This window comes from Salminus brasiliensis, chromosome 2, assembly GCF_030463535.1.
Source record: "Salminus brasiliensis chromosome 2, fSalBra1.hap2, whole genome shotgun sequence".
Lineage (NCBI taxonomy): Eukaryota > Metazoa > Chordata > Actinopteri > Characiformes > Bryconidae > Salminus > Salminus brasiliensis.
The window spans coordinates 39,882,802-39,909,479 of record NC_132879.1 but is presented as its reverse complement, the minus strand read 5'-3'; the positions used below and the strand labels follow the sequence as shown (position 1 = coordinate 39,909,479).

Below are 26,678 nucleotides of genomic sequence, written 5' to 3'. Positions count from 1 at the left end.
TTGCTTGACCTCTTTTTTTTTAAACACAAAATCAAAGCAAAACTTTCCACTTATTGCTTTTCACTGTACTTTAAACATAAATGCCATTATAGGAATGCAATTCACATGGTATTGTGTTTAAACACTGACATGCTAAAAACGTGCCAAAATGAAAGGTAAAAGATCCATTAGATTGATTTCCTAACAGAAAAACTGTGTGTATATGGCGTTTCACGTTCCTGATCTATAGAGCATCAATCCATAGGCATCTTCAAATATAAACAGCAAGTGTGTTGTGTGATAACAGATGAATTTAGTGACATGTACTTGAGTGAACTCTCCTTGCTGATAGACTTGGACTAACTGAGTTGATTTGGATATAGATTTTAGCAAATCATATGATGGTTCAGCGTTCAACTTATAAAGCCAGCCTAAGTTTGTTGCAGAAAATGCTGTGAAGGAGGACACACTTCGAGCACACTTGAAGCTATATGGGACTGACTTGGCAGAAAAGTGCTAAAAGTGGTTCAGCACTGTTTAGCCTCTCTTTTCCCCTGGCTGGGAGGACTACACAGTGTTTACTCATGGCTAAACTACATGACTCACTTCACCACTGTTGATGCTCCGAGCTCTGAGCCTGGTAGCACTTTATTGCTTTATGTTCATTACATACAGTCACATGTTTGACACGGTGTACACTGCCTGCCCAAAGATGATCATGGGACTAGTGGGAAAGAGGAAATGGTAAAATAGTGTCAATATAACAATGGTAAAATAGTGGTAAATGCTAATGTTAAATAGTGGTAACATGATAGTGGTCAGACAGTGGTAAAATGGGAGTAAAATGATGAGACTAAAATGGTAATAAAAAATCATGATGGTTAGTGGTCTAAAGGTAAAATCAGAGAGAAAATAATAATAGTAAAATAAAAGTAAAATTTTGCATTGGTAAAATAGTAGTAAAATGCTATTGGTAAACAGTGGTAAAATGGTTATGGTAAAACAGTGTTAAAATGATTACTGTAAAATAATGCTATGAAATATATAAAAATAAATTTATATATAAACTTAAAAATTTGTACGTAAAAATGGGACAAATGGTAATGTGAACAATAGTGTTAAAATTGGTGATCAATTGGTTATGAAAAATGGTATGGTAATGGTAAATTTGAAAAAAAAAAAAAAAACGAAAAGGATTCTCACTATGAGAACTATTGAAAAACAGTGTCTTAAGCATCAGGCAACATATTAGGAAACCATTTAATTTAATAGCTTCCTGTGAGGGAGCTTTTATAGACTTTAAACCAGTGGTCAACAATCCACATCCTGGAGACCTTCCTTCCTGCAGGTTTCACCTCTAACCCAAATCGAATCTCTTTCAGCTAATCAGGGACCTTTAAAGGAAAAAATGGAATTGATCAGGTGAGCTTGATTAGGGTTGGAGTTGAACTCCACAGAAAGCGATGAAAGCTCTCCAGGCGCAGGGTTAAAGCTGGTTCCTATAGCTATAGAAAAACCTTGTGACTTGTGAAGTTTCTCTAGAACAGGGCATTTCAGACACATGCAGGCAAACCCACATGGACAATACACAATACACTGCTACAGCATCTTTCACTCTCGAATCACAGCTGGCTAATATGACTGTTATGGAAAAGGCTGGTTGTACCAGTAAAAGTGCTTTGCACCTTTTTTGGTTTAAACTAGTGTCGAACAGCACATTCAAAAATGAGAGAGCAACATCTTTAAAGAAACTCTATCAGTCCAAAATCTCAATTTTGTAAGTACTGTACTAAAAAGAGTAGTGTACTAAAATCTCTTAAACTCTATATGAAAACACAAAGATTGGATCAGTATCGGATGATACTCAACATTAAAGGTATAGATGGTAAATGTATGAAGATGTTGTATTGCAGCTTTAACCTACTACTTTTTAAGACTTTCATTTGAGGATGCTGCTTAAGTTAGGTCAAGTCTGCATGTGGCATACATCAGGTTTGTCAGGCACCTCAAAAAACAATGTTACCAGTTGTACAGTTTCCATTTTCTCAGCTTCAGATAAATGCCCATTCTTAATGGGCTCTTTTGTTGGTGTGCAAGTGCAAGTGATCTGGTCCAATGTTAACATGACCCCATGAGGAATTGACTGGGAATTACATTTAATTTGATGCAAAGAATATTTAGCATCAGGCGCTGTTCGTTTTGCTGCTAAATGAATAATTTAGTGGGCTTCCCTCCCTCATACATACACATGCACACATCCACACTGCCCACACGTTGGCTGAACATGAGTCATTATGTCAAAGCTGTTTCCAAAGTGATCCATTCGTGGTTGGTCATAAAAAAACACTATTTAGCATAAGGTCAGATAGATCAATGTGTTCCATTTTATGATGTACTCAGGTTTCTCAGTCCTTTTAGCATTGTCTACATTTGTGACACAGATCAAACATTTGGGAATGTTGCCTGCAGCATACTTTAGTACACTAGCATATGCTAGCAAATTTCTGTTCTTTGTCTTTCTAGTACATGGTCAAAATAGCTCATTCATTCATGTACATTTAGGATGGCCACAGGGTTTGTGGTAATTTTTTCCCCACTAATATTTAGGTATATACCAAACAAAGAAGCTTTTCTATTGGTTAGAACTTAAGGAGGTGAACTGAAGACATAACATCAGTTTCCCTTCCAGTTAGCTTATAAAATGGTGTTCAGCAGTGGCAGGATTGTGCCAGGGTCATTACTCAAACAGTCAATGTAAAACTGTTGCATACTAAGTAAAATACATGTCTGTTGTAAGCTTCAAATAAAAATTAAAGAGGAAATGGTAAAACAGTGTCAATATGATGGTGGTAAAGTAGTGGTAAATGCTAATGTTAAGTAGTGGTAACATGATAGTGGTCAGACAGTGAAATGGTAAGACTAAAAGAGTAGTAAAGATGATGATGGTTAAATAGTGGTGTAAAGGTACAATTGTAGAAAAATGAGGTAAAATACATGTCTGTTGTAAGCTTCAAATAAATTTTTTTAAAGCCTTTTACAAGCCTTAGAACATCAACAATATTTTCACACACTATTAGAAATCATACATGAGAACTAACTAAATGTAGAAGTGACCTTTACACTGTGTATCTGTTTTTTTAGGAGATCTTTCTCATAGATGTGGAGGCGGAGATGAACTGATGAAGTGGCGGGGACATCGCGCTGATACTTGTCCACTCCGTGATCCAGTCATTGTGCTGAATTAGCTTGCGTCATCATGGCAAAGAGCCCAGAAGTAAAACTGGCCGTTTTCGGAAGAGCTGGAGTGGGGAAATCAGGTATGAGTGTGCACTGAAATATATGTGAATTAAATTGATGATGACAATAATTGAATAGTCTCATCACATTGCTCTTGAAGTCCTGATCCGTAATTAACTCTATGACTGCCTATATGTACTCTTGCACTGGAACTTTTTTTTTAATGCTGCCCTACACCCATATTTAAGTTTTTACTCATCACATCACAACATCCTGTCAAACAGTACTGGGCTACTGAATGGCTAACACATTTAACCTTTGAAGGCATTGCCTAAAATCCATAAATCAAATGCTCTGACAATAACCAGAGGCCAGACAACACGTTCAGTCTTTTGATTCAGTCTGGATGAAATAATTGGATGGTGAACCTGTCTATCTACCTGCCTACACAGCAAATTTGCAAGTGATAAATCAACACTGTGAGTGCTACCCTCACGACCTGCACACATGTACATGCTCTGCATACTTACTGGCCCTGTCCATATTTTCACCCTAAGTGCGTCTTTACAAAGTTCTCGAAGGGTGTATAAAAGAGTCATCTGAGAGTTGAGAGCATAATTGGGACACACTTTGCCTTATGTCCCCTTATGTGTATACAGTACTGCTGCATAAACACCAAATACTACAATTGCCACAACGCTGGATTTTACAGTTGCTACTATTTTTGTTGTTCAAAATTTTCAGAAGAAAATGTTTAGATACATGACCCTCAAAACCAATTCAATGCATTCGTCTTGATTAAAAAAAATGACATTCACACTTTCTTTTTCTCCAATTTTTGGTTGGTTTGAACATGAGTTAATTGCCTTCACGTGTGATCTGATGTGGACTTATGAGAGGGGCTCATCAAGTCGTTTGTTTTATGTTAGTCTATATTTAATCTATAAGTAGGTGATTTAGCAAGATAGCTTATTTGTGTTTACTTATAGTTATGAGAGATTTCATCTTTGAAGCATTAAATTATGAGACCACTTTCTCCTGTTGCATTGCACACCTCAATGATAAAAGATGGGGGCGTGATTTTTTTGGTGAGATTTTTCACAGTATCTTCTGAACTCCTCTGTCCAGCTGAGAGAAGGATGGGTTCTTCTGTGTTTCGTCCCCATGCTGGTGGATAGTTTTCTGCAACTATCTCTCCTAGCCTGCTCATTAAAGGCCTCTGTATACTTCTTGCGAAGATTCACTTTGCTTTCACAACGTTAGAACTGTGAAAAGTGTTTTCCAGTAGTCATGGAAATTCAACTGTGGGGCATACTTGACAGACAACACAAAACCATTGCAAGTATGCACAATTGTAGACTTGCAAAGGTGCTTTGGCTTCATGCAAGGGCATTTGGGCATTGAGCAGAAGGGCATTTGTAGTTTACAGGTAAGCTTTGTATTGCATAAGTGAAATGCAAGACATCCACAATTTGACACACACATGCATAAACATCTATGAAATAATTTAGCATGTCTGACATATACTACCTATGAAAAAGATGCTACTAGATGTTGAACGTGACTCGTTTCAATGTATTATTTGTAGTTATTGCATTCTGTTCCCCTGTGTTTGATTGCATAGTTCTGCTAATGGAGAGGGGCAGCACTTATTTAGTATTTTTTAGGCCTGTTCATTTTAAATTGCGCTGTTCTATTCATTGCCGAATTGTCAGGTGCATTAGACCCTTTTTATGCCTGGCAGAACTGAATATATTAAATTAGACTGATTAGAACAACATAATTGCCCAGCACTAATAAAGTACAGAGTATGATCTATCAGTATGCTCTATGCTTTAATAATAACAAAGGCCAGAGAGAGAGTGCAGACACCCTGCATGAAGGGGGGGGTGCTATTATATTACCAACGTAGCCATCATTTTAATATTTCTCACTGAATGCTTTGACTTGCCTTTCTCTAGCACTCTTTTTCCTTCTACTTTGTAAGCTGCACTGTTGGGCTAATGCTACAGCCTCACATATGTGCAGGGTTACACTAACTTCATTTCAGTACCTCCTTGATTTTGCAGTCAACCCAGTCATTACGTGCAAGTTATTTGGCATCAAGAAAATGCAGAAACATATTTAATGGACAATCACACAGAACCCTCAACAACTAAATATAATAGAATATTCCATTTTTCTAGTCTTCATCATGTTTGAGATTTCTTGGTGAAGAATAAGGTAGCGTGGGCACCTTTACACTTAGTACGAGTAGGTTAAATTGTTGAATTCCCCCTCGCCGGCTAGCTCTCCACTTATGACACAATGGTCTTAAGTTGGGAGGGTAATGAAGAGTACTTTCTCTGAAACATGTGAAGTGCCACTGCATATGTTCAAACCACTTGCCACTTTAGCAATGTCACTGCATAAGTCATCACACTTGGAGGAGAACACTAACTGCCAATTCTGTTTCATCTGCTAACAGAAACCCACATGAGTGAGAAATGATCTATTTTGGTCTGTCTTTGTTCTCCTGTATGTACCATTGTATATGATTGCACCACTCAGGAGCCCCACCTATATTGACCTGATATATTGAATTGATTTCACATCCTTCCAATCTGTACCAATATCTGCTTGAAGTAATTTAGCTGTGCTGTGTGACTTCTGTTCTTTGATGTTATTAATTGAAGTTTCATTGAAATGGTGTCTTTTAGAGCTGCCATTGGGCCTGTCTTTAGGATGGGTGTAGGCAGGAAGTACTGGGCAATGCTTTCATTCAGATATGCTCTGCATCTTTTTATAACCGCTCATTATAAGCATATCCACAGAGCGCATGTCACAAAGCGAAGATGTTCCTTTGAAAGTTATTCATCATTAGAGATAAAAGGAGATGGTGTTGAATGATACTGAAGTTGTCTCTCTTACACACATTTTGGAACTATGCCATAGAAGAACCACTTTTTTCAGTGGATGGTTCTTTTAAATAAGCATTTTTTAATAAATTAGATTTTTTTTATGATTCTATACTAATTACTGTTTCTGGGTAGTAGGAATTTAACAATAAGACCTGCTTGATCTCATGGACCTGGTAGCAGGCATATACACGTTGGCAATGGCGAAAGTGCTTTTAAGGCAGCAAAGAGTTGAATTCTCCTATCCTATACAGATCTGTTTCCTGTAGCTACATAAGATACAGCAAGATTATCTAAGACATCTGCGATATATCTGAGACAGTGTGTTTTGCGTTTGGAGTGCCGTTCTGATTGGTAAGCTTGTATTATTGTGGTTTTTTTTTAAAATAATGTATCTCAAAGTTTCTTCCCAATTTGGAAGACTCTATGCCCATTCATGTGAACTCCTTGAACTCCCTAGACACTAAGAGGGGGAAGAATACATGTGAATGCATGTGCATCACCTCTTGGCACTGGCATAATGAAGCATCGCTAGGTAGTCAGCATTCTTGGAGGAAAATGCGTCTCCCCAGCTAACATCACACTAGGAGTGATGTGGGGAGAACGTGCAATCAACTCACCCTGAGAGACCAAGGCCAGTTGTGCTCTCTGTGACTCCGTTTGCTGATGGCAAGCAGAATGACCAGGATTTGAACCACTGGTCCTTGGGTCATAGTGGCAGCCCTTGACCACTACTGCTACTGGACCACTCAGAATCCCCCGTATTATCATTTAAAATCTGAATAAAATGGATGTTTAAACCATATTGTATTTTGCACAGCAGCAGTTAAACAGAACAACAGCGCTGAAAAATCAGGTTATTAATATGGTTGACTTTTATAATAGTTGATATGTATGTTTATGTAGATGAAACAGGTGTAAACCAGAATGTAAACCATTTTTTATTTTATATTCAAGCAGACTATTAAAATAGTCGTTGATTAGTCTTTAATAGAACTTTTAGCACATTTTTGTTTCCATGTTTGGTTCTAAAAAACAAAAGTTGAGTTTCAGCATCTTGTTTAAAGGCCACACACTGAAGTTTAGTAGCTTTTTACACAGAGCAGTGTTTTTAAATTGTAGTGAAATGTGAATTTAAACACCAGTTAAAAAGTTGTTTGATGAAGCTTAGCAAGATTATTACACGTTTCTGCATTGTGGCAATTTTTATTTTTTCATAGCTCTGAAACTTTTCAAATGTGCAGTTATGCTATTCTTTCAAGCTTATTTAATCTTATTTGGGATAAGATATATAAAAAGTACAGCCTATGACAAGTGGAACACCATCAATATCTGGATTTATAGTCATCATTTCAGTTTAGGTCAGATTTAGTATCTGAAAATCTGGTATCGGAAACAAAAAAAAAAGTGGTATCAGTGCATCCCTAGAAGAGAGCAAGTTGTTAGTAAAGTGCTGTTTTGTGTTCAGCGGGGCTGTTTCTGGAAAGGGTTGCTGGTTGAGAGCTGTCCTGTATAGACCATAATCGTGAGTTTATAGTACTGCTGGGTTAATCTCCATAATTGCTAATTTGGTGAGTAGAGTGCGAGTTAACTTTATACCAGGGGTCCTTCGGGAGTGTGCTAGTTGCTAGCAGCACATTAGTGAGAAGCGTTGGTTTTATAATGTGTCTAAATGATGCAGTGCTGAATTTCAGTCTGTGCTTTTTGTTGTATAACGGTATTACAGTATGTAAGACATGCAGACCAAAGGACAAATGACCCTTCATACCATCCAGCACCAGGTGTCTTTACAGAACATAGTAACATATTAGTGGTTTTATTTAGTGATGTAAACACAGCAGAGGGAACATTGTTTTAATTATGCTGAAATATGGATTAAAACTCAATCAGTATATATATATACAGATGAAAGCAGGTTCACACTGAGCACATGTGACAGACGTGACAGAATCTGGAGACGCCGTGGAGAGCGATCTGCTGCCTGCAACATCCTTCAGCATGACCGGTTTGGCAGTGGGTCATTCATTCAGATCTAGGATGTGTTATTTGAGTGCTCCCTTTATTGTTTTGAGCAGTTTTTATATTATATATATATATATATATATATATATATATATATATATAAAATTATTTATATATAAAATATTAAAACTGCTCATATATATATATATATATATATATATATATATATATATATATATATATATATAATTAGTAGGCACCTTAATCCAGAGCCATATAGGCCTTCTTTCCACAGAGACTTTCAAACAAAAAGCGTGTCATCATCTGAGGCAGTTCAAATAAATATGAAACATGAAATTGGCAGCAGCTTCGCCATGCACACCGCTACATATGTGTGTTTGTGTTGCGGATTGTGAGTGAGTGATCCTTCGGAAAGCTGTGTGCTTTATTACCAACTATGGAGAATTTCACATCATGACTCAGAAAGCTTATTTTACATTGTGATTTCACTTCCTTCTGTCAAGAAGTGGGAAATGCTGTGTGATTATGACAATCCTTTCTTTACATGAACCGCACCCAAGGTAGAGCTGCTGAAGATGTGCATTAAATGCAGTGTTTGATAAAGCTGTTGGATGTCACAAGGACACCGTCACACACTCAAAAGGGGTTCCTCAAGGGTTCTTTGGTAAAGACAGTGATTCCATTGTCAATACTATATACAACCTGTTCTGCTTAGAGTGCATGGAGAATTCACCACTTAGCAAATAAAATTTGACCAAAAATACAAATAGCTACCTATATCACAAACACAAGCACATTTTATGCATTGTACTGTTACAAAAACATTGTGCTGAAAAGGAATGAGACAGGCAAGAGGTTATCAGGCATTAGTGCAGGGTTCACTGGCAATAATCCAACAAGGAGAAAGATGTACTAAATTAAAGCAAGACAACAAGAAGTTAAAGAAAACAACAAAAGCTAAATGTTAAAAACAAGCTAGGTTTTATGACAGTGGGCTAGTGGCTGTAGCTAACAGATAGGGATAATAACAAATGAAAGGAACAGCTAGAACTAAGATGAGCAACAGCTAAGCTTGGGTTAACGGGGAGAGAAAACACAGACATGAAAAAGAGCATGAAGAGTGAAAGGCAAGTAGAGGGTATAATAGTTCTTGTTGAGAGAGAAACAACCAACAGATGTCAGCACTCTGGTGCTGCTGAGGCTGAGATGACATCAGTGTTCCCTGAACAGATATTCAGACTGTTTTTGCAGTCTAGTTGCAGGCTAGTTTAGGATGGAGTGAGAGAGGACAGTTTAGGCCTACTTCTGGAAGGCACTTGTTTAAGCTTCAAATGCAACATTCTAGCGCTGCACATGATCTGCCATCATAGCCCTTAACAATGTGTGTGTTATGGAAATGTATACAGCAATGAAAATAAAAAAAAACATATGTATTTATTTTCCCTTCTTTCCCTTTGTATGTGAAAACAAACTCACAGTGGGACTCACTGTTTTTCAGTTGAATATTCTTTTGTTTTTCTAAGCACACTGAAAAGGGTCTAAATTATTGACTGTTTGTCATACCTTATATACAGTTGTGGCCTCCAAATGTCTCGCCTATTCTCATGGAAAAATGTCTAGTTTCGCCATAATATTTGTAGTTTGAACATTGTTTCCTGTGGTTGAAGGGGAGTTAGGTGTGTGTGTGTTATGGGGGGAGGGTTATATGACATCTATTTTAGTGGAGCAGAAGGGCCCAGGGAGAGTATGAATGCTATCAGCAGTGAGCACAGTCAAGCTCTGTTGGCGATTGGAGCACGGGAAAGATCAGTTACATTTACTAATCAGGAAATTGGTTCCAGGAGAGAGGAGCAGAGACGAGATTTCTGCACGATTGTGGTTAGAGGATGACATCAGACCTTCAACAAAAGGGGCGACTGGATTTCAGGAAAGCAGATCCTACTGCTTGCTTCCTCATGTCTGAATCTTTTTGAAGGCAGAGCTGACACTCTTTGTTAAAAGTTTGAGAACAAACTTGTCTTCTTTTGAAATTGTTATTTTGAAAAAAATGGATTGACATAAAAAAAGTGTTTCTTCTCACAAACAAAGGGTCTTTTTTCTTTCACTAATTAACATAAAGCAAAAGCAATAAGCCACTATGCATTAATAAGACACATATAACAACAGTTGATTTACAGTTTGCAATAAAAAACCAGTGTAATAATCTGCAACAAAAATAAATGGTACATATTTTCATAGTTTCATAGCATTTTAGTACAAAAACTGCTTGTAGCATGGATGTAACAGTATTTATGCTTCAACATTAGTTAGCAACTAATGGGAGAAAAAGGTACCTGGCAGGACTCTCCACATCGTACAACAGGCCAGTGCTGTGAGAGTGAAGGCTAGACTGCTTACTCTGTGGGTGGTAGTTTGGGAATTGTCAAGACGTTCATGGGGCAGCCTAAGTTAATTACATTAACACTGAAGTTGGTATAAATTCTAGTATCTACTTCAAGACTTACGCATACACAAGGGTTCGGTGGGAATAAGGTTTTTTGAGTGTGAACCCACAGCTCCATAAAAGGGCCTGTTGACTTCAGAGACGTAGAAGCATCCCTACCTCTCTCGGCCCCCTCTCTTTTCACTGCTCCCCCTCAGCCAAGTCATAACAATAATAAAACCTCGGGCTCACTGCCTGCCCCGTGCTGGAAATATAGCTGTTTATGGCTCCGTCAGCCAGTGCCACTCGTGAATCACCTTAAATGTGTTCACGGCGCTCTGTGGACATGTGTAAGACAAGTCTAGCATTCCAGTGCAAAGGGACTGCATGTACATGTGGTTTCCTCACTGCAAGTTGACTCCTATCAGACTGATGTGCAGACAGACCACACAGGGCCTGCAGGGGCCTCAGCTGGGTGGCCATGACAGCGTTGTTATTCCATTATGTGAGTTTTATTACCGCAAAGGGCCTTTTTATAATGGGATCTAAAAAAAAAAACACTTAAATAAATACAGATACTAAGAGAGAGAGAGAGGGATTTTAGCAAGTTGCGCAGTCGCCCATCGAGGGGAAGGGTGACCTTATTCTCTCTGACATCCTGCGGGATTTTATTTATTAAAGCTCAATAACTGCCTTCATTATTTTAGTGTTTGTAGCTTGAGGCTAAGGGATTAGTGCAAGGAAATCATTCACTTTATTTATTCTACCTGGGTCAGTCTGTCCCATCATTTTGACGGACGTATGTTTTAAAATGAGGAAAGTGGTATGAATATAGTGAGACAACATGTGCTTAAAAGAAAAGCTACTAGATGGCTAATGGCTTCTATGTGTGGTTCTACACTCAGGCAACTCTCTCAGGTGGGTCTGATCTGCTCATTAGAGGCTTCTGTTTGTGCTTAAAGCAAATGGAGGCCACACCACCAAAGACATTCTGAAAGACTCTTCACTTTTTTCACTTTTCACTCAGGTTGTTAAGATGATATTTGTAATGAACACATGAAAAAAATTGGAAGCAGTTTACTTAATGGTCTCAGATCTTTGAAATCCACCGTATGTACTCAAGTCACACAAGTGATGTGAAGATAATTAACATGACTGACCTATCTGTTTCTATTTTATTTAGTTATGTAAGGAAACATCGTAAACAACTTTTTCAGTTAGATGGTTTAGTTAGTGGTCTAGAATGGCACATGCTAACTCCTACAGCCAACAACAACAAGGCTGGGCAACTGCCAACTGACCATCAGGAGATCACAAGTTTAATCCCACATCTTTGGTTTGAGTCAAGGCCATTCAAAAAAGCCTACTCCTAAACCGCTCGATCGTCCTATTAGGCAGTATGAGATTGTCTTTACCACCTGAGCTTCTTCAGTAGAACCATGCTGAGGACTAGACTTTTTAAAGTATTGCAAACCCTAACATGGATAATAGCACACAGTCTTTTATTGATTGTGAATGGACTCAGTGGACTGTGGCCAGAGTGTCTTACAATCAAAACACTTTGTTCTAAAGCACACTTCCCTGGCTGTATGACGACAAGAGGACCGCTAGCCAGGACAAATACGCAAACTTCGAGACATCCCATAACAGATGAAGGTGAAGCCAAAAAAAGAGCTTCTCTGCATTAAAACCATTTAAAAACAAATCCATTATGCCATTACACAGGTGATGCCTTTCAGCGGAAATTGAAAGTTTAAACGTAATAACGTTGTGATTAAATTTGACCATTCACTCTGTCTGCATCTTAATGCTTCCTGAGATCAGCACACTCCGTGGCAGCCAGAGAGGAAAAAGAACCAGACATGCTAATCCATGTGAAACAGAGGAAGAGGACAATTAATACAGAGGTCTGGAGATCCTCACTTCTGGTGCTTACTCACACTGCACTCTAAAGTACATATTACAGTGTGATTAAGTGTGATGTGGTTTTGCGAGGCAGTAGCTGATGCACAAAGGCAGTGGCAGTGGTTTGGTATAGTAGACGCTGTCACGTAAAAAGCTAGTATTTCCAAAATGGAAATTTCTACTGACACCTCATTTTGTTGCGATACCAATGTCATAAACTGGTCATTTTAATTAATACATTTATATATATTCTTTAAATGTTTTACTTTATATCAATATTTAAGAATATTTGATTTGATTGGCTCTGTTTGTTGAAGGGTGGGACTTTATCATAACAGGTGCTATATTGAGCGTTACGAGAACTGCCATCATATTTTAACCAGTCAGCAGCCTCCTCATTTATAACTTCTCTGGGTTTTATCCACATGCTACATTTACGTGCCAGACAGTTTAGTATTTGTTTTCACTGCAGCTCTGCATCCAGATTGAGGAAATATTACAGTAAAAAGTAACAACAGCAGGAAAAATGTATTTCACACTGTTATGGTTAAACTTTGGTGATTGATCTATGGTTCATGTTTTAGCTTATCCAACAAATGATTATCACTATCCATAATATGGACTCACATGGGTGACATTAAAAAAGGAACCAGGCCATATAGTATTCAAGCATTTTATAAAGGCAATAAAAATTCAACTAATGCCATAGCAGAAGCATGTTTGGTTGCCTGAAGAAGCATTGGCTGGATTGTACTTTAAAGAACCATTTCTGGAAAGTATATGAAAATGCAATTAACCGTTTAAGTTTGAAGAACCTCCACATAACGTGATGGTTCTGCATCAATTAGGTGTTATTCCTAGAATCATACATATAAGCCAAGAACCATTTCATATCTTTTTGGAACTATTTGCGTTCCAGCACATGAAATATCCACAATATCAGTGTTCAGTTCACAGAGCCCAACCACTTCAGTTTCTATGAAGTGGAAATGTAGACCTCATGGTGATGAAGGAAGCTAGTCTGAATAGCCAAACATATTTCCCAAATGTTTAAACAAATAGTTTTAAAACTCAACAGACTAAATAGAGCAGCTTGTCTTCAGCAAACATTAACTGAGAGATCATTTCAACACCATCATGTGCTGTGACATGTTTACCCATTAAATAATTTTTGAAGGTACTTTGGAAAGTGAAAATCTATTTTGAACACTCCTGGGTGTTAAGATTTAATATGGATTATTTCCATGTGGTCCAAAAAAGAAAATAGAACATCAGCAATGAATGTTTGCTTGTGGCATTCATAACAGCTCATGAGAAAACCCCGATTGGGGCTTTTTAAAGGCAGCTGCTAAAACGACAACAACAGTACTGGCAGATGTAGGTCAGTGTCTGTAATTTAATGATAACATTGATTTTCTGGAATTTCTTATGTTACTGAAACAGTAGCCTCACCCTCAGATGTTCCACTCACAACACATAAACAGTTCTGATGGTTCTGATATCTGTTGTGCATTAAAGGAGCATCTGAATAACTAAATATTTGTGACTTGATGATCATTTACTAAAGTTAATTAAACCTTAAGTTTCAAAACATGTCATTTCAAACGTTCCAAAGCGATGTACAGCAGTTTACTTTTGCTGGCTAGAATTTAGTTGGAAAAATAAACCTTTGTTTCCTGTCAAAATGTAAACGATGCTGAAAGCAAAATGTTTACAAATCAGAAGCTACTTAAAAGTTCAAAGGCCTCAAAAATATCTTCCTGATCAGGACTATATCTTAGACTGTGTACAGTTACAGAGAGTGGTGTAGCCATCAATCATGGTGTGAACCAAATTATAATTTTTGTGTACCCCTATCATACAGTGAAAAGCTTCGGACTATGATGCCTATGATGGTAGGCAGTCTGGCTTATTAGACTACTGAAATGTACACTACGCCTTGATGCACACCAACATACAATACAATACAACACTATACAAGTCCAGCAACCACCACTATGCCAGTACCACCATCTCTGCTGTGGTGAGTTAAAAATCTGGTCAGTAGCAGTCCTGTGGTCTGAAACTGAACAATATTGAATGGAGCAGAAAGCGACTAATAGGCTATAGTCTGTGATGGTATGCATATATAATAATCCTATAGGAGCTCACAAAATGAGTGTCGATGCTTTTAATGAGTGCAGCCTTGTAAATAATAAGCCTGCCAGCTGCATCTTATCCGAATGCTACCTGCTAGTGCATTGAAGCAGAAATAGCACAAAACCTAGCACACACATCACAAAGAAATAAAATGGCATCTACCTGCAGAAAATTACTGTGCACAAGTCATGCACATATGCACAGACACACTTTTATCACATTTGCCCTGAGCAGGCTTGAGAGTTTCTATCCGACAGTAGGTATGCACATGACTCATCAGAATCATTATGGCTCAGCACAAGTGGTGCAATCATCATCTCAATGACTCTCTTCATATGGAGATAGGACTCAAGAACAGCTGGCGCTTACAGACAGAGGTTCAGTCCTGCAGCGGGCACTGTCTTTATTTTTTGTAGAAGTCTTTATTTTGATCAAATTAGAAAACTCACAATTATGCTACAATTACACAAAAATGAAATAAAAAAAATGCACTGATAAAATGTAGGTTTTAAAATGGCTACTCCTACTGCTATTAGCTGTGCACCTTTCTCTTGTCCATGGTTTAGATCTGTGTTTTTCAGCAAATCCTAATACACAGGTTCTTTATGCGGTTAGTCTTTTACATCACATTTACAAAAGCTGCTAGTTTTGAGATGGTCTTGGATCATCTTCTATGCACAGCTTGTTTAAGGTCTATCCACAAACAGGGGATCAGGGAACTGTAAATGCTATTCCAAAAACTCCAGGTAGTCCATTTTGGATTTTAGGGTAATGGAAGCCATCCTTTTTTTAGCTTCAGCCTTGCAAGAGTAACTGGTACTTTGTGAAATCCATTCTTTCCCCCTCCCAAACAATATAGCCAGAGCCACTGGTGGTAGCTCAACCCCAAACATTTGAAGATCTGCATGGTTACTAATTGGCAATGTGTCCTTCTCATTAAATGCAGTTCCTTATTTTTCTCTAAACATACATTTGCTGATTGTGGCTAAAGAGTTCTGTTTTGATGTCATTAATTCACAGTACTTGTTTTAAAAACTCCTCAGGCTTCAGATTGTTGTGAATGGCAAATGCATTGTGTAGAGACAGCGATGTGACATCTGGGATGCTGCACGGCACTGCACGGCAAGTTTAGCATGTCTGAATTTTTTGTATTTGTCCTACGACATGTTTCTTGGCGTTGACCAAGACAGAGTGCTCTTTGGTGCACGTGTAAACATGGTGAAGAGAAAGAATGATACTGCTGCAAAAGCTGTGGAAGCAAAACCCCTGCCTTTTTTGAATATTAAATTCCCAAAACTCATTTTTGTCATTTGTTCCTGCATCAAACGTTCTGTTTACATATGGCCAGCTACATTTATGTAATGTTGTTAATGTATCACGGAAGTTCTCTTTGAAGGAACCCATTTTCTCTTTGTCACAGCCACCCTTTTTTTCTTTTATGAACATAATACTATCAGCATCACATACAGTCCTTCAGCAACCATTCTTTCTACACTTCCAGGCGACCTACACATTCAAGCAAGGATGTAAACGATGTTGGCATCAAGCGTGTAGTGTTGCCAGTCTGCCAATCAAGACACGCCACATATTTATAGTACGATGAGTGCCTAATCTGACATGGTGAAAGACAGAAATATTGTGTAGTCTGATCTTGGCATTAGCTGATATCTGTAGCTGACTACATTTGTGGTATGGGGGAAATTGTCAGACCATTACTTTAAATATTCAACTTGGGCTGCTGAAGGACCCCTACATTATCTGCTAGGCTCTCTATGCCATTCAGAAAACCTTAAATTACTCTGGAACCTGCCATAGTTCCAAAGTAATTTACTGCCAGTGCCCTCTCCTGGCCCTCCTTCCTTAAGGCTAGACACTGTGCAGGTAAGCAGCTGCTCTGCATGACGGCCAGTGGTGCAGAGTGCCCACTTCGAATGAAAACCAGACACCCACCATATGAGGGACTGAACAGGCTCACTAGGGGTAACTGTGGCCTTATTGATGTATCTTGGTTTTCTCATTTCTCATATCAGCATATTCCAGTGGCTTTTTGCTTTTTTCTGGTGCAGCTTCAGGTCCATTTTGAAAAAGCTACCTCGGAGCAGGGTAATATTCTGAGTCTCTTTAATAAAACATTGTGATATTGAGAGAAACTGGTTTCCTTTAGAAGTGGAGGAAAACAGGATGAAAGTAGGGTCCAGCTTATCTTCATGAGGGCAATGGGTGTAAAAGTATGGGCCATGGGTTGTTTTGGGGCATACCAGACAGGCCTCTGCTTGTTTTTGACTGATACCCATCTCTGTGTGGTTGTATTTGCAAACAAAAGCAGACTGCAAAAGAGGTCAAGTGTTGTTCGCTGGGTGGGCAATTACCTTGTTGTACCTATTTTTTAGGGCCATGTAGGGCAATCCGTAGATTGTGGCCCATCCATTTATCATCTTTCAGGTCTGCTCCTTCTATCAGTGGTAAGGACTATTAGGATAGTCAGTGCTGAGCAGATAGCATTTGAGTGGTGGAAAGTTCTCAACACTGCAGGTGTGCCATGCCTCGATAGTGCGTAGATGAGGCATATCAGAGTTAAATGGATTACTACACTCTGTGTATACTTACTGTATGCGTTATTAGATATACCTGCCATGTTGGAAGACATTTAGGTGTTCTCCCTGCTTTCAACACACCTACTCCCAACTAATGAGCTCAGTAAAAAAAACCTTCCTGAGTGAAAGTGGGTGTGTCAGAGCAGGGAAAACACTAATGTGGTGATACTCCTGCACCGATGGATGGAGCAGAGGGGGCTGATAATTTGTGCAGCAAGAAATGGGCCATAGTGAGATATAACCTGCTTGTGGGCCCTGGGCATACAAATGGTTGTGAGCTCCAGAAGTCTAGTTAGAATCACAATAACAACAGTACAACACAACTCTGTTCCTTCCTGACTACTATGCGCAAATCCCTGTCCATGTGGAAATGTCATTGCAATGGTTCTTCTCTCTGCTCAGAACTGTTTGTCCCCACATTTTGGACATAATACAGTTTGGCATTTGGAAAAGAGGCCAAAGGCCAAAGTGATGACTCAGTGGTGAGCATGTTGGGTTATTGATCACAGGATTGTGGATTCAATACCCAGGTCCACAAAGCTACTACTACTAAGCAAAATGCATAACCCCCTCTGCGCCAGCATGGCTGCCATGCCAAAGCTGACTTTGTGTGTTTACCCTTGCTGGGATATGTGAAGAGATGTGTGTACACTGACCAGTCATAACATTAAAACCACTGACCGGTGTTAGGAAAACATTAATTAGCTTTAAAACTGTAGATTGATTATCTTTACCTACAGTAGCATCTGTTAAGGGGTGGGATATATTAGGCAGCAAGTAAACAGTCAGTTCTTAAAGTAATGTGTTGAAGCAGGAAAAATAGGCAAGCATAAGGGTCTGAGCTAGACAACTGAATCTCCAAAACATCAGGCACGTCTGGTGAGGTGTACCCAATGTCTTGTGAGTGGTCCAACAGGGTTCACTGGGGCCTTCTATGGACGATTTCTCTGCCTGACACTATTAGCCACGAAAACTCAATTTCCTGTATACCATGGACTCAATGAGAGGCAGTTAGCCAGATCAGGCTCATATAAGAATAGACTCTTTGCACTTGTGTCTTATCAGGCTCAGGTCTGTAACACACTCCTATGCAAAGTGTTGCTTGTTTAGCAGTAACATCTCTAGCAATAACAGCAACAAAAGTCTTTTTGTGTTTTCTTCCATGCTTTGAGCCCTTTTTACTTTTTGACTACCTCTCTTTGGATTTGCCCTTTTGTCTGACTGCCTGATGCCGACCTATTGGCTTGCCCTTTTCCCCCTCTGCCTTACTTATGTTGTTTGTATCTTTTCTCACAGTTTTGACCTTGCTTCTCCATTGTACTATGATTTTAGCTTTATCTTGTATTATTAAAAATCCCTCCTCACCTTTTATCCATGAGCGTCTGATCTGTTATCTCAGTGTTACACTTAAAGGATCTGCTGCTAATGTCTTGGTGCCAGATACCACAGGTTGTCTTTAGAGGTCTGATGATCTGTTATAGCAGCACAGAAGGGGACCTACTCAATATTAGGCAGGTGGTGTTAATGTTAATGACTGATTAGTATAAGTATCATGCCAATTCAGCAAATGTAAAATGTATATAACTAAAATGGCTATTAAGTGTACAAGGTAAAAGTACCTTAGAATACAGCATGCCCATTTTGCATCATTTTGTAGCGCCATGATGAAAACCAAAGACAATCAACTGTTCTTCAATCCTATCAGATGCTGGCGATTTTAAACTATGGTGCAAAACATTTTATTGGTTCTCATATTTAGACTACTGTTGAGACTGAAGACAGCTTAAGAATTAATTCCATCTTCCTAGCATATTATATTTAGTCCAGTGCATCCTTTTGTGTTGCAGTGAAATAGAATGTCCTTGAATTGTCCTTATCTGGGTGGGTGTACACACTTACAAAAGATCTTTTCTCCAAGAAAGAGCCCTACGCACTTCCTGTCTTTCATTCACTCACCTGCCCACGTTGTGTTTTTATTTAATTATTTGTTTATTTTTAGATGATCTTTGGAGCCACAGTTTTGCAGCATTTGCTAGCTGGAAACCAAGCTTGCTATGATGTTCGCCATTTCATTTTTTGTGCTTTATTAAAACTGCTTTCTCCTTTTGACCTTCCTCTGTGTCTCTGTAGAATTAGAAAGCTCTCACATTTTAATGACGGCTCTATTAAACATTTTCTCCCCTCACCTTTATTCACTGGGGGTTATGTGAAATTGCCAGTGATGCATGTGTTTTTTTCTGTTTTATCTGAGAAAGCTTTCAGGTCTGCTTTGACAAATGGACTGTTGGATGGTAGATGGAGCTATTACAAGTTATGTTCTCCCACACAATTTTACATTTGCTGTGTGATTCATAATCTGACAACACCTGCTGAGCTTTTATACAATGGACGTTTTAGATACTGGCTGGTGCCGAAACAATTAATGATGTGCCAAATTACAGCTATTTTCAGTTGCATCAAAACTGCTCTTGACTTAGGGGTTACATTTTCCAACCAGTTGATTCAATCAGCAATCTGCTATCCATTGAATATTACAGGGAGTGGACAACATAGCGGACAACCAAAACTTAATAATTAAATAATATTACTACAAATGTTAAACGCAATAGGAAAAATGATTCTATGCAATAGAAATAAACTAAACATTATTAATATATATTTTGTAATTTCCTGAAATAATTAGCAATTTTACGTTTGTACACATCACTGTAAATCCATTACCATGTTGGACAGATGGGAACAGACATTGTTGAATTGAAGACTGAGTGAAGATTTTTTCAAACCGTATTACTTTTTTCTTTTACCAGGCTATGTGATTCTGACTTTGTGGACTTAAAGGGCAAGGCCTCCATTACACTGTAGAGTAAAGCAACCAGTATAGCCAGTCCATGCAGTTGCTTAATACTGCTTCTTAGGATGTAATAAGTCTTAGTTAATTAACATTACACATAATATTCTCACAAAGCTTGCTAAAGCAGCACATGATAACACAGCTAATGCTAAATTAGCGCTACACAGTCTTTCAGTCTTCTTTTTATACTCAATGATTGTTTTCTGAAGATCGTCAACAAAAGGCCAATTTCATAGTCAAATTGGTGTTAGCTTGACACTGGCTTGCTCATTCATGAGCTGTTCAAAGAGTCAATGCCTCACTGACCCTCGAAAAACATCTGACTGAACCTGTTGGGGAGTTCAAAATCCGTAGTGTGAAAAGTGTTGTGATCTGGACTTTGTTTGCTGCTTATATAACAAAAACAAAATTCCACATTGGTCTCATTGGTTCTGTTACCCATTTACCTCTTAAAAATTAGAACAGTGCAGAATTTTGTTTTGCGTGTTATATCTGCTACATATAATTACATTTACACCAATCTTGGTCACACAGAGTGTATTATTAATAACATTACATGTTGGATTATTGACTTGTAGTGAAATCAGGTGAAAACACATAGAAAACATAGAATAAAGTATATTGCAATGGCATTATTTTTTCACACATCACATGATAAAATTAAAGATATGATGTCAAACTGTTGCTGACTCAAAACACCATACACTTTGAGAAAAAGTGGGAGACATGAGAAATGTTTATTTGTTTGTAAACAGACAATCTAATGTTTTTTTGGATTCTTTAACAAGGTATTATATATATTATATATATATATATATATATATATATATATATATATATATATATATATATATATATAAAGTTATTTTAGAAGCTGCACTCACTAAAAGACAGACAGACAAAGCAGATCGAGCAGACAGTGTCATTACAGGGTGTTTGCTGCTTATTTTGTGAGTAAACAACAGATCTGTTTAGTTGTGTTTTTTTTTTTTTTTTGGACATTTCAACTCTGCTGACCCTGATCACTTGCTACACTGAGACAGACACTGCAAGACAGATCCACAGAGTACACACGCACTGGACAGCTGCTGTGAGATTAAAACTGTGTTTTCATTTCTGAAAACGAGTGAATGACTTGCTGTTTGTTATGATAGATGTATCATGGCTCTGTTTTGTTTATACTGGTTGCTGTTCTTTTAAAAACTGTTGCACGCACGATGCTGAGCAAATTTATGGGTTGCAACTCACACCCTAGTTTTACATAGAGCTTTGTAGTTGCTAAATACACCCCCCGAGCAAGTGCTGAGAAAAAACTGAAACCATATATAACAGATAAAGAGGACAAAAACAAGAGCTGCAAGAGGCTATGTTAAAGTCAATACTTTTATGGTTTTGATGGGTTAGCTAATAAAGACACCAAACACGATTTGCTGTGCTTTTGCCCTGTGCTGTGATCATGACGCTGTTTTAAACATTTAGTTCCAAAGATGAATCTTTTAGTTACAGTTCATTAAGACTCAGCAGAAGCAGATGCATGCTGTTATCGAGGCTGCATCAGGTGATAACTTGTGTGTTACTTCTTACTACTTCAGCCAAATATCCCAGAATGCATTTTGTACCAAATTTCAAAGTTATAAATATGGAAACTTCTGTTGGCTCACAAAAAAGGTTTTAAGATTTTGTAGGCATATGTGTTTTTTAGATTTTAGACAAGTGTGTGATTTATTTAGCAAGATGGGGTCTACATGATCAGTTGTTTAGAGGTCCTGCTAGCAGGACAGTACAATCTGACTTTTTCTGTTGATACTGTTGAATTCTTATTTTACACTGACTTCCATTCAAGTTTCGGCCTTCTCCTGTCACAATTTGGACAGCAACAATATACACATTAACTTACACACACTAAACATAATCTCTATGTACATTATTGCAATGTTTAAAATGTACAGGTTTAACATAGAATCTGAAATGTTTACATTACTATTTTTATATAGACAATAGAGGGGGTTAAATGTAGTGTGAGTGGGGAGAAGTCTTTGTGGGAGCTGTGTGACTGAGGTCACACGAGTAAGTGCAGGGTGCAGAGTGTGTTTGTATGTGGTGGAGGTGTGATGAGACAGGTAAGATAACTTTGTGGACTGTGGACTGGTACACTGCGCTACTGGCTGTTCAGCAGCCTAGTTGCTTGGGGGTAGCAACTGTCTTGGAACCCGGCATGTTCTGGTCTTCATGCTTCTGTATCTCCTGCTGCTGGGCAGCTGTGAAAACAGGCAGTGGCTTGGGTGAATAACCTTACAGCAGCCTCTAGTCCTCTCTCTCTCTCTTCACTCACTAGTGAAACTTACCATGTCTGTACTGCCAAATTTGAATTTGAAATACTTTGCTTTGAGAATCCCCTCATTATTTAAAGCAGCATGATTTAGGCTTTGAGCCACCCATAAAGGACATGCTGTGTGCATGCATTTCTGGACAATCTGAGAGATACAGAACTGTCACTGAAAGTGAAGAAAAAAACATTCACCAAAGTACATACTTCAGTTAGCAGCATGCCAAGCCAAGAGTAGCAACAATAGAGACATTATTCTCCCTATTACAGGTCAGTTGGGCATCAATATGATGTTGCTTTAGAATAAGCTGCACATATAACTGTATAACTGATTGTCAAACAAACAGTAGCTATAAATATTCAGTTTTTTTAACTAGCTAAGAATTTAGTTAACACAAATTTAGGGACAAACATCTGCATAACTGGTGCAGCCTAGTCCTGGTTAGTGCAACTTCATATAAAGACCGGTTTGACAAGGGCTGAATATTGTTAGATCAGGAGATCAAATGTTGCCTGGCTGGATCAGATGTGCCGGGAGAAGGTATGGAACAAAAATGTGTCCCGGCTGAGTTCCCTAAGGACCACATTGGAGGAATATGAACTTTTAATGTGGATAAAAAAGCAGTTAGACTAAAGAAGATTCATTTCCTGACACCACCGGGCTACAGGTTAGAGTCTGTGTGTGATGAAATGGCAATGGAAGAGTCACTAGGATAGGTCAAATCTGAGCATGTGGCTTACTGAATGAGATTGAATACGGTGGATATCACTGAAGTTGGCTCCAGATCAGGATTGGGAAAACCTAATCTCCACCTTCTATGACATTTCAGAGCTGTGTCCTTTACACCTTTAGAAAAGCGTGAAACTGTACCCGGTCACGCCCCGGTGCCAGGCGGGACCCATTCTGAATGGCAGCCATTCTTTGCCCATTGTCCCGCTGTTTACAAAGAGCCAGGGCATAAACAGGACAGAGGAGTGGGAGAAGGCAACTCCTTACTAGAATTTCCAAGAAGTGAAAAGAGACACACATACTGTGACCTCTTTTAAAACTATATATCTACTGTATGTGTCACCAATGCTGCATAAACTAGCCAATGAAATTGCAGCTATGATTTACACTTGCTGCCATTACTGGGTTTCTACCTAATTCACATCTGTTAATTGGGAGGTTACATCACTATCCTGTAGAGTTTGTGTTTTGCAAGTTGCAGTGCTTATTGTAATCAAATAAGTTTGAAATGCCTGATCTAGGCATGCATTCAATTAAGCCAAAACCCGACAGCTTTTGCATCATGTTTCAATATTTGACTTGACAGCACTAGTCACAAGTTTGTGATTTGTGAGGATGTACTTGTGTAAGGTTACTTGACATACTGATGACTAGATTAAAGCTGCCACAGGCTGGACAAGACTTGCAGCTGTGAGCTTAATGCTTCAAACAGTTATATTTTAATATAAATATTGCAAAAATAATGATGCAAGGTTCTACAGTTCAAGCAAAACGGTTGCAGTTGCTCCCTGGAATGATAATTCTGACTTATTGGGATAATACAGTGTGTGCAGAATTATTAGGCAAGTTGTATTTGAGAGGATTCTTTTTATTATTGAACAACTATGCTCTCAATCAACCCAAAAGACTCAAAGCTTAATATTTTTGAAAGTTTTTTTTTTTCTTTTTTTTTTTACATCTTAGGAGGATATCTGTTTGTGCAGGTAACTATTACTGTGCAGAATTATTAGGCAACTTAATAAAAAACAAATATATACCCATCTCACTTGTTTATTTTTACCATGTAAACCAATATAACACAAAATTTAGAAATAAACATTTCTGACATTCAAAACCAAAAACAAATCAGTGACCAATATAGCCACCTTTCTTTACGATGACACTCAAAAGCCTTCCATCCATAGATTCTGTAAATTGCTTGATCTGTTTACGATCAACATTGCGTGCAGCAGACATCACAGCCTCCCAGACACTGTTCAGAGAGGTGTACTGTTTTCCCTCCCTGTAGATCTCACATTTCATGAGGGACCACAGGTTCTCTATGGGGTTCAGATCAGGTGAACAAGGGGGCCATGTCATCATGTTTTCTTCTTTTAGACCCTTACTGGCCGGCCACGCTGTGTAGTATTTGGATGCTTGTGATGAGTACTCCAGTAACGTTGCAGTAACGTTGCAGCTCTGAAATATGGCAAAACTGGTGGCAAATGGCATCTTGGCAGCTTCACGCTTGATTTTCCTCAATTCATGGGCAGTTATTTTGCGCCTTTTTTTTTCAACACGTTTCTTGCAACCCTGTTGGCTATTTGCCATGAAACGCTTGATTATTCGGTGATCACACTTCAAAAGTTTGGCAATTTCAAGACTGCTGCATCCCTCTGCAAGACATCTCACAATTTTTGACTTTTCAGAGTCCGTCAAATCTCTCTTCTGACCCATTTTGCCAAAGGAAAGGAAGTTGCCTAATAATTAAGCACCCCTTATATAGGGTGTTGATGTCATTAGACCACACCCCTTCTCATTACAGAGATGCACATCACCTGATTTACTTGATTGGTAGTTGGCTTTCAAGCCTATAGAGCTTGGAGTAGGACAACATGTATAAAAAGGATGATGTGATCAAAATACTCATTTGCCTAATAATTCTGCACACAGTGTATTAGAAAAACATTGGGGCATATGAAAACAGATATATATATATAAATATTAGAGATATAAATATTGCTAAATTGCTACATAAGTGTTATTGGACCGATACACTAAAGTAGTAATTAAATTATTTAAATATTTTTTTTCACACATTAGAACCAGGAGAACCAGGACAAGAACAAAGAACAAAACAAACCTGAGTAACCTACCAGTTCGTCATGCATATTCATATTGTCATGCTGGCTAGGCGAGACAAGGGAACACTCGCAGGGACAGAGCAATGCAAGAATATGGTCTTTAATAATGAAACCAAACAAACAAATACAAACCTGGGAAGACTACCTGAGGCTGGAACGTAGGCTTGAGCTGCGACACATGAAACACAGGATGTATACGTGAGTGCGGGGGTAAACAAACCTTAACAGAAACCTTGTTGATGTGCTTGACAATCTCGAATGGACCCATGTACTTAGCTGCCAATTTCTGAGACGGAAGACCAGTCCGAATGTCCCGTGTGGAGACCCATACGCGATCTCCAGGTGCGTATGACGTGGTCTCCCCACGCTTCCGATCGGCCTGTGTCTTATAGCGCCGCAGGAAGGTCTGAATGTACTGATGGGTCTTGGCCCAGACGGCTTCACTGCGGCGCATCCGTGCATCGACTGCTGGTACTCGGGTCTCTGCAGCAGTCCCATGGGCCAACGGGGGTTGGTAGCCTAACATACACTGATAGGGGGTGAGGCCAGTGGTCGCGCACCTCAGCGAGTTCTGGGCCATCTCGGCCCAAACCAGATACCGCAACCAGTCGCTGGGGTAGTCGTGACAGTAGATCCGCAGAAACTTTCCCAGCTCCTGGTTAGTGCGCTCGCACTGGCCATTGGTCTGAGGGTGGTATCCTGAGGAAAGACTTACGCTCACCCCCAGGTGCTCGCAAAATGCCCCCTATACCTGGGATGTGAACTGGGCCCCTCGGTCTGATACTATGTCCTCCGGGATTCCGAAATTCCGGAGGACGTGGTCTACCAGGGCTTGGGCTGTCTGGGCAACGTTGGGAATGGGATGAACCTAACCCCCCTCGAGAAACGATCCACCACCGTCATCACCACCGTGTAACCCCCGGATTCGGGCAGATCCGTGACAAAGTCTACCGCCAGGTGAGACCACAGGCGGTCAGGGACGGGCAGAGGCATGAAAGGTATGGGTCTCACCTGGGTGGCCGGCTGTTGGAGAGGCATGGGCCCAACCAATGAGCCTCTCCCGGAACGCGCTCGGTACATAGACCTTGTCCGGGGGGCACACCGCGGGAACGACGGTGTTGGAAAGCGCCTCGGCTATCTCTGTATCGAGGTCCCATTTTATCGCTGCGACTGAAACAGAAGGTGGTAGTACGGGTACCGGGTCGACCACCTGGCTTGCCTGGGGTTCAGACACTTAGCTTGCCGGAGATACTCGAGGTTCTTATGGTCGGTAAGTACCAGGAATGGGTGGTCAGCACCCTCCAACCAATGGCGCCCCTCTGACAGCGCCATCTTGACTGCCAGGGGCTCCCGATCCCCTACCCCGTAGTTCCGCTCTGCTCCTGTGAGCTTCTTAGAGTAAAACACAACGGGGTGCAAGCGGTCGCTTCCCTCCTGTCTTTGTGACAGGACGGCCCCCACCCCTGTACTGGAGGCATCCACCTCCACCACG

The 26,678-nt window shown here is 39.4% G+C and overlaps 1 protein-coding gene across 1 annotated transcript in view; it reads left to right on the top strand.

Annotated features, from left to right (window-relative positions):
• The window catches only part of rerg (RAS-like, estrogen-regulated, growth inhibitor), a 55,619-nt gene that overhangs the window by 6,070 nt on the left and 22,871 nt on the right, over window positions 1-26,678 (top strand). Inside the window, exon 2 of the mRNA XM_072672661.1 lies at window positions 3,121-3,296. Coding sequence (XP_072528762.1) covers window positions 3,236-3,296 — 61 coding nt within the window. The 5' untranslated portion in view covers window positions 3,121-3,235. The remainder of the gene's footprint in view (window positions 1-3,120; window positions 3,297-26,678) is intronic.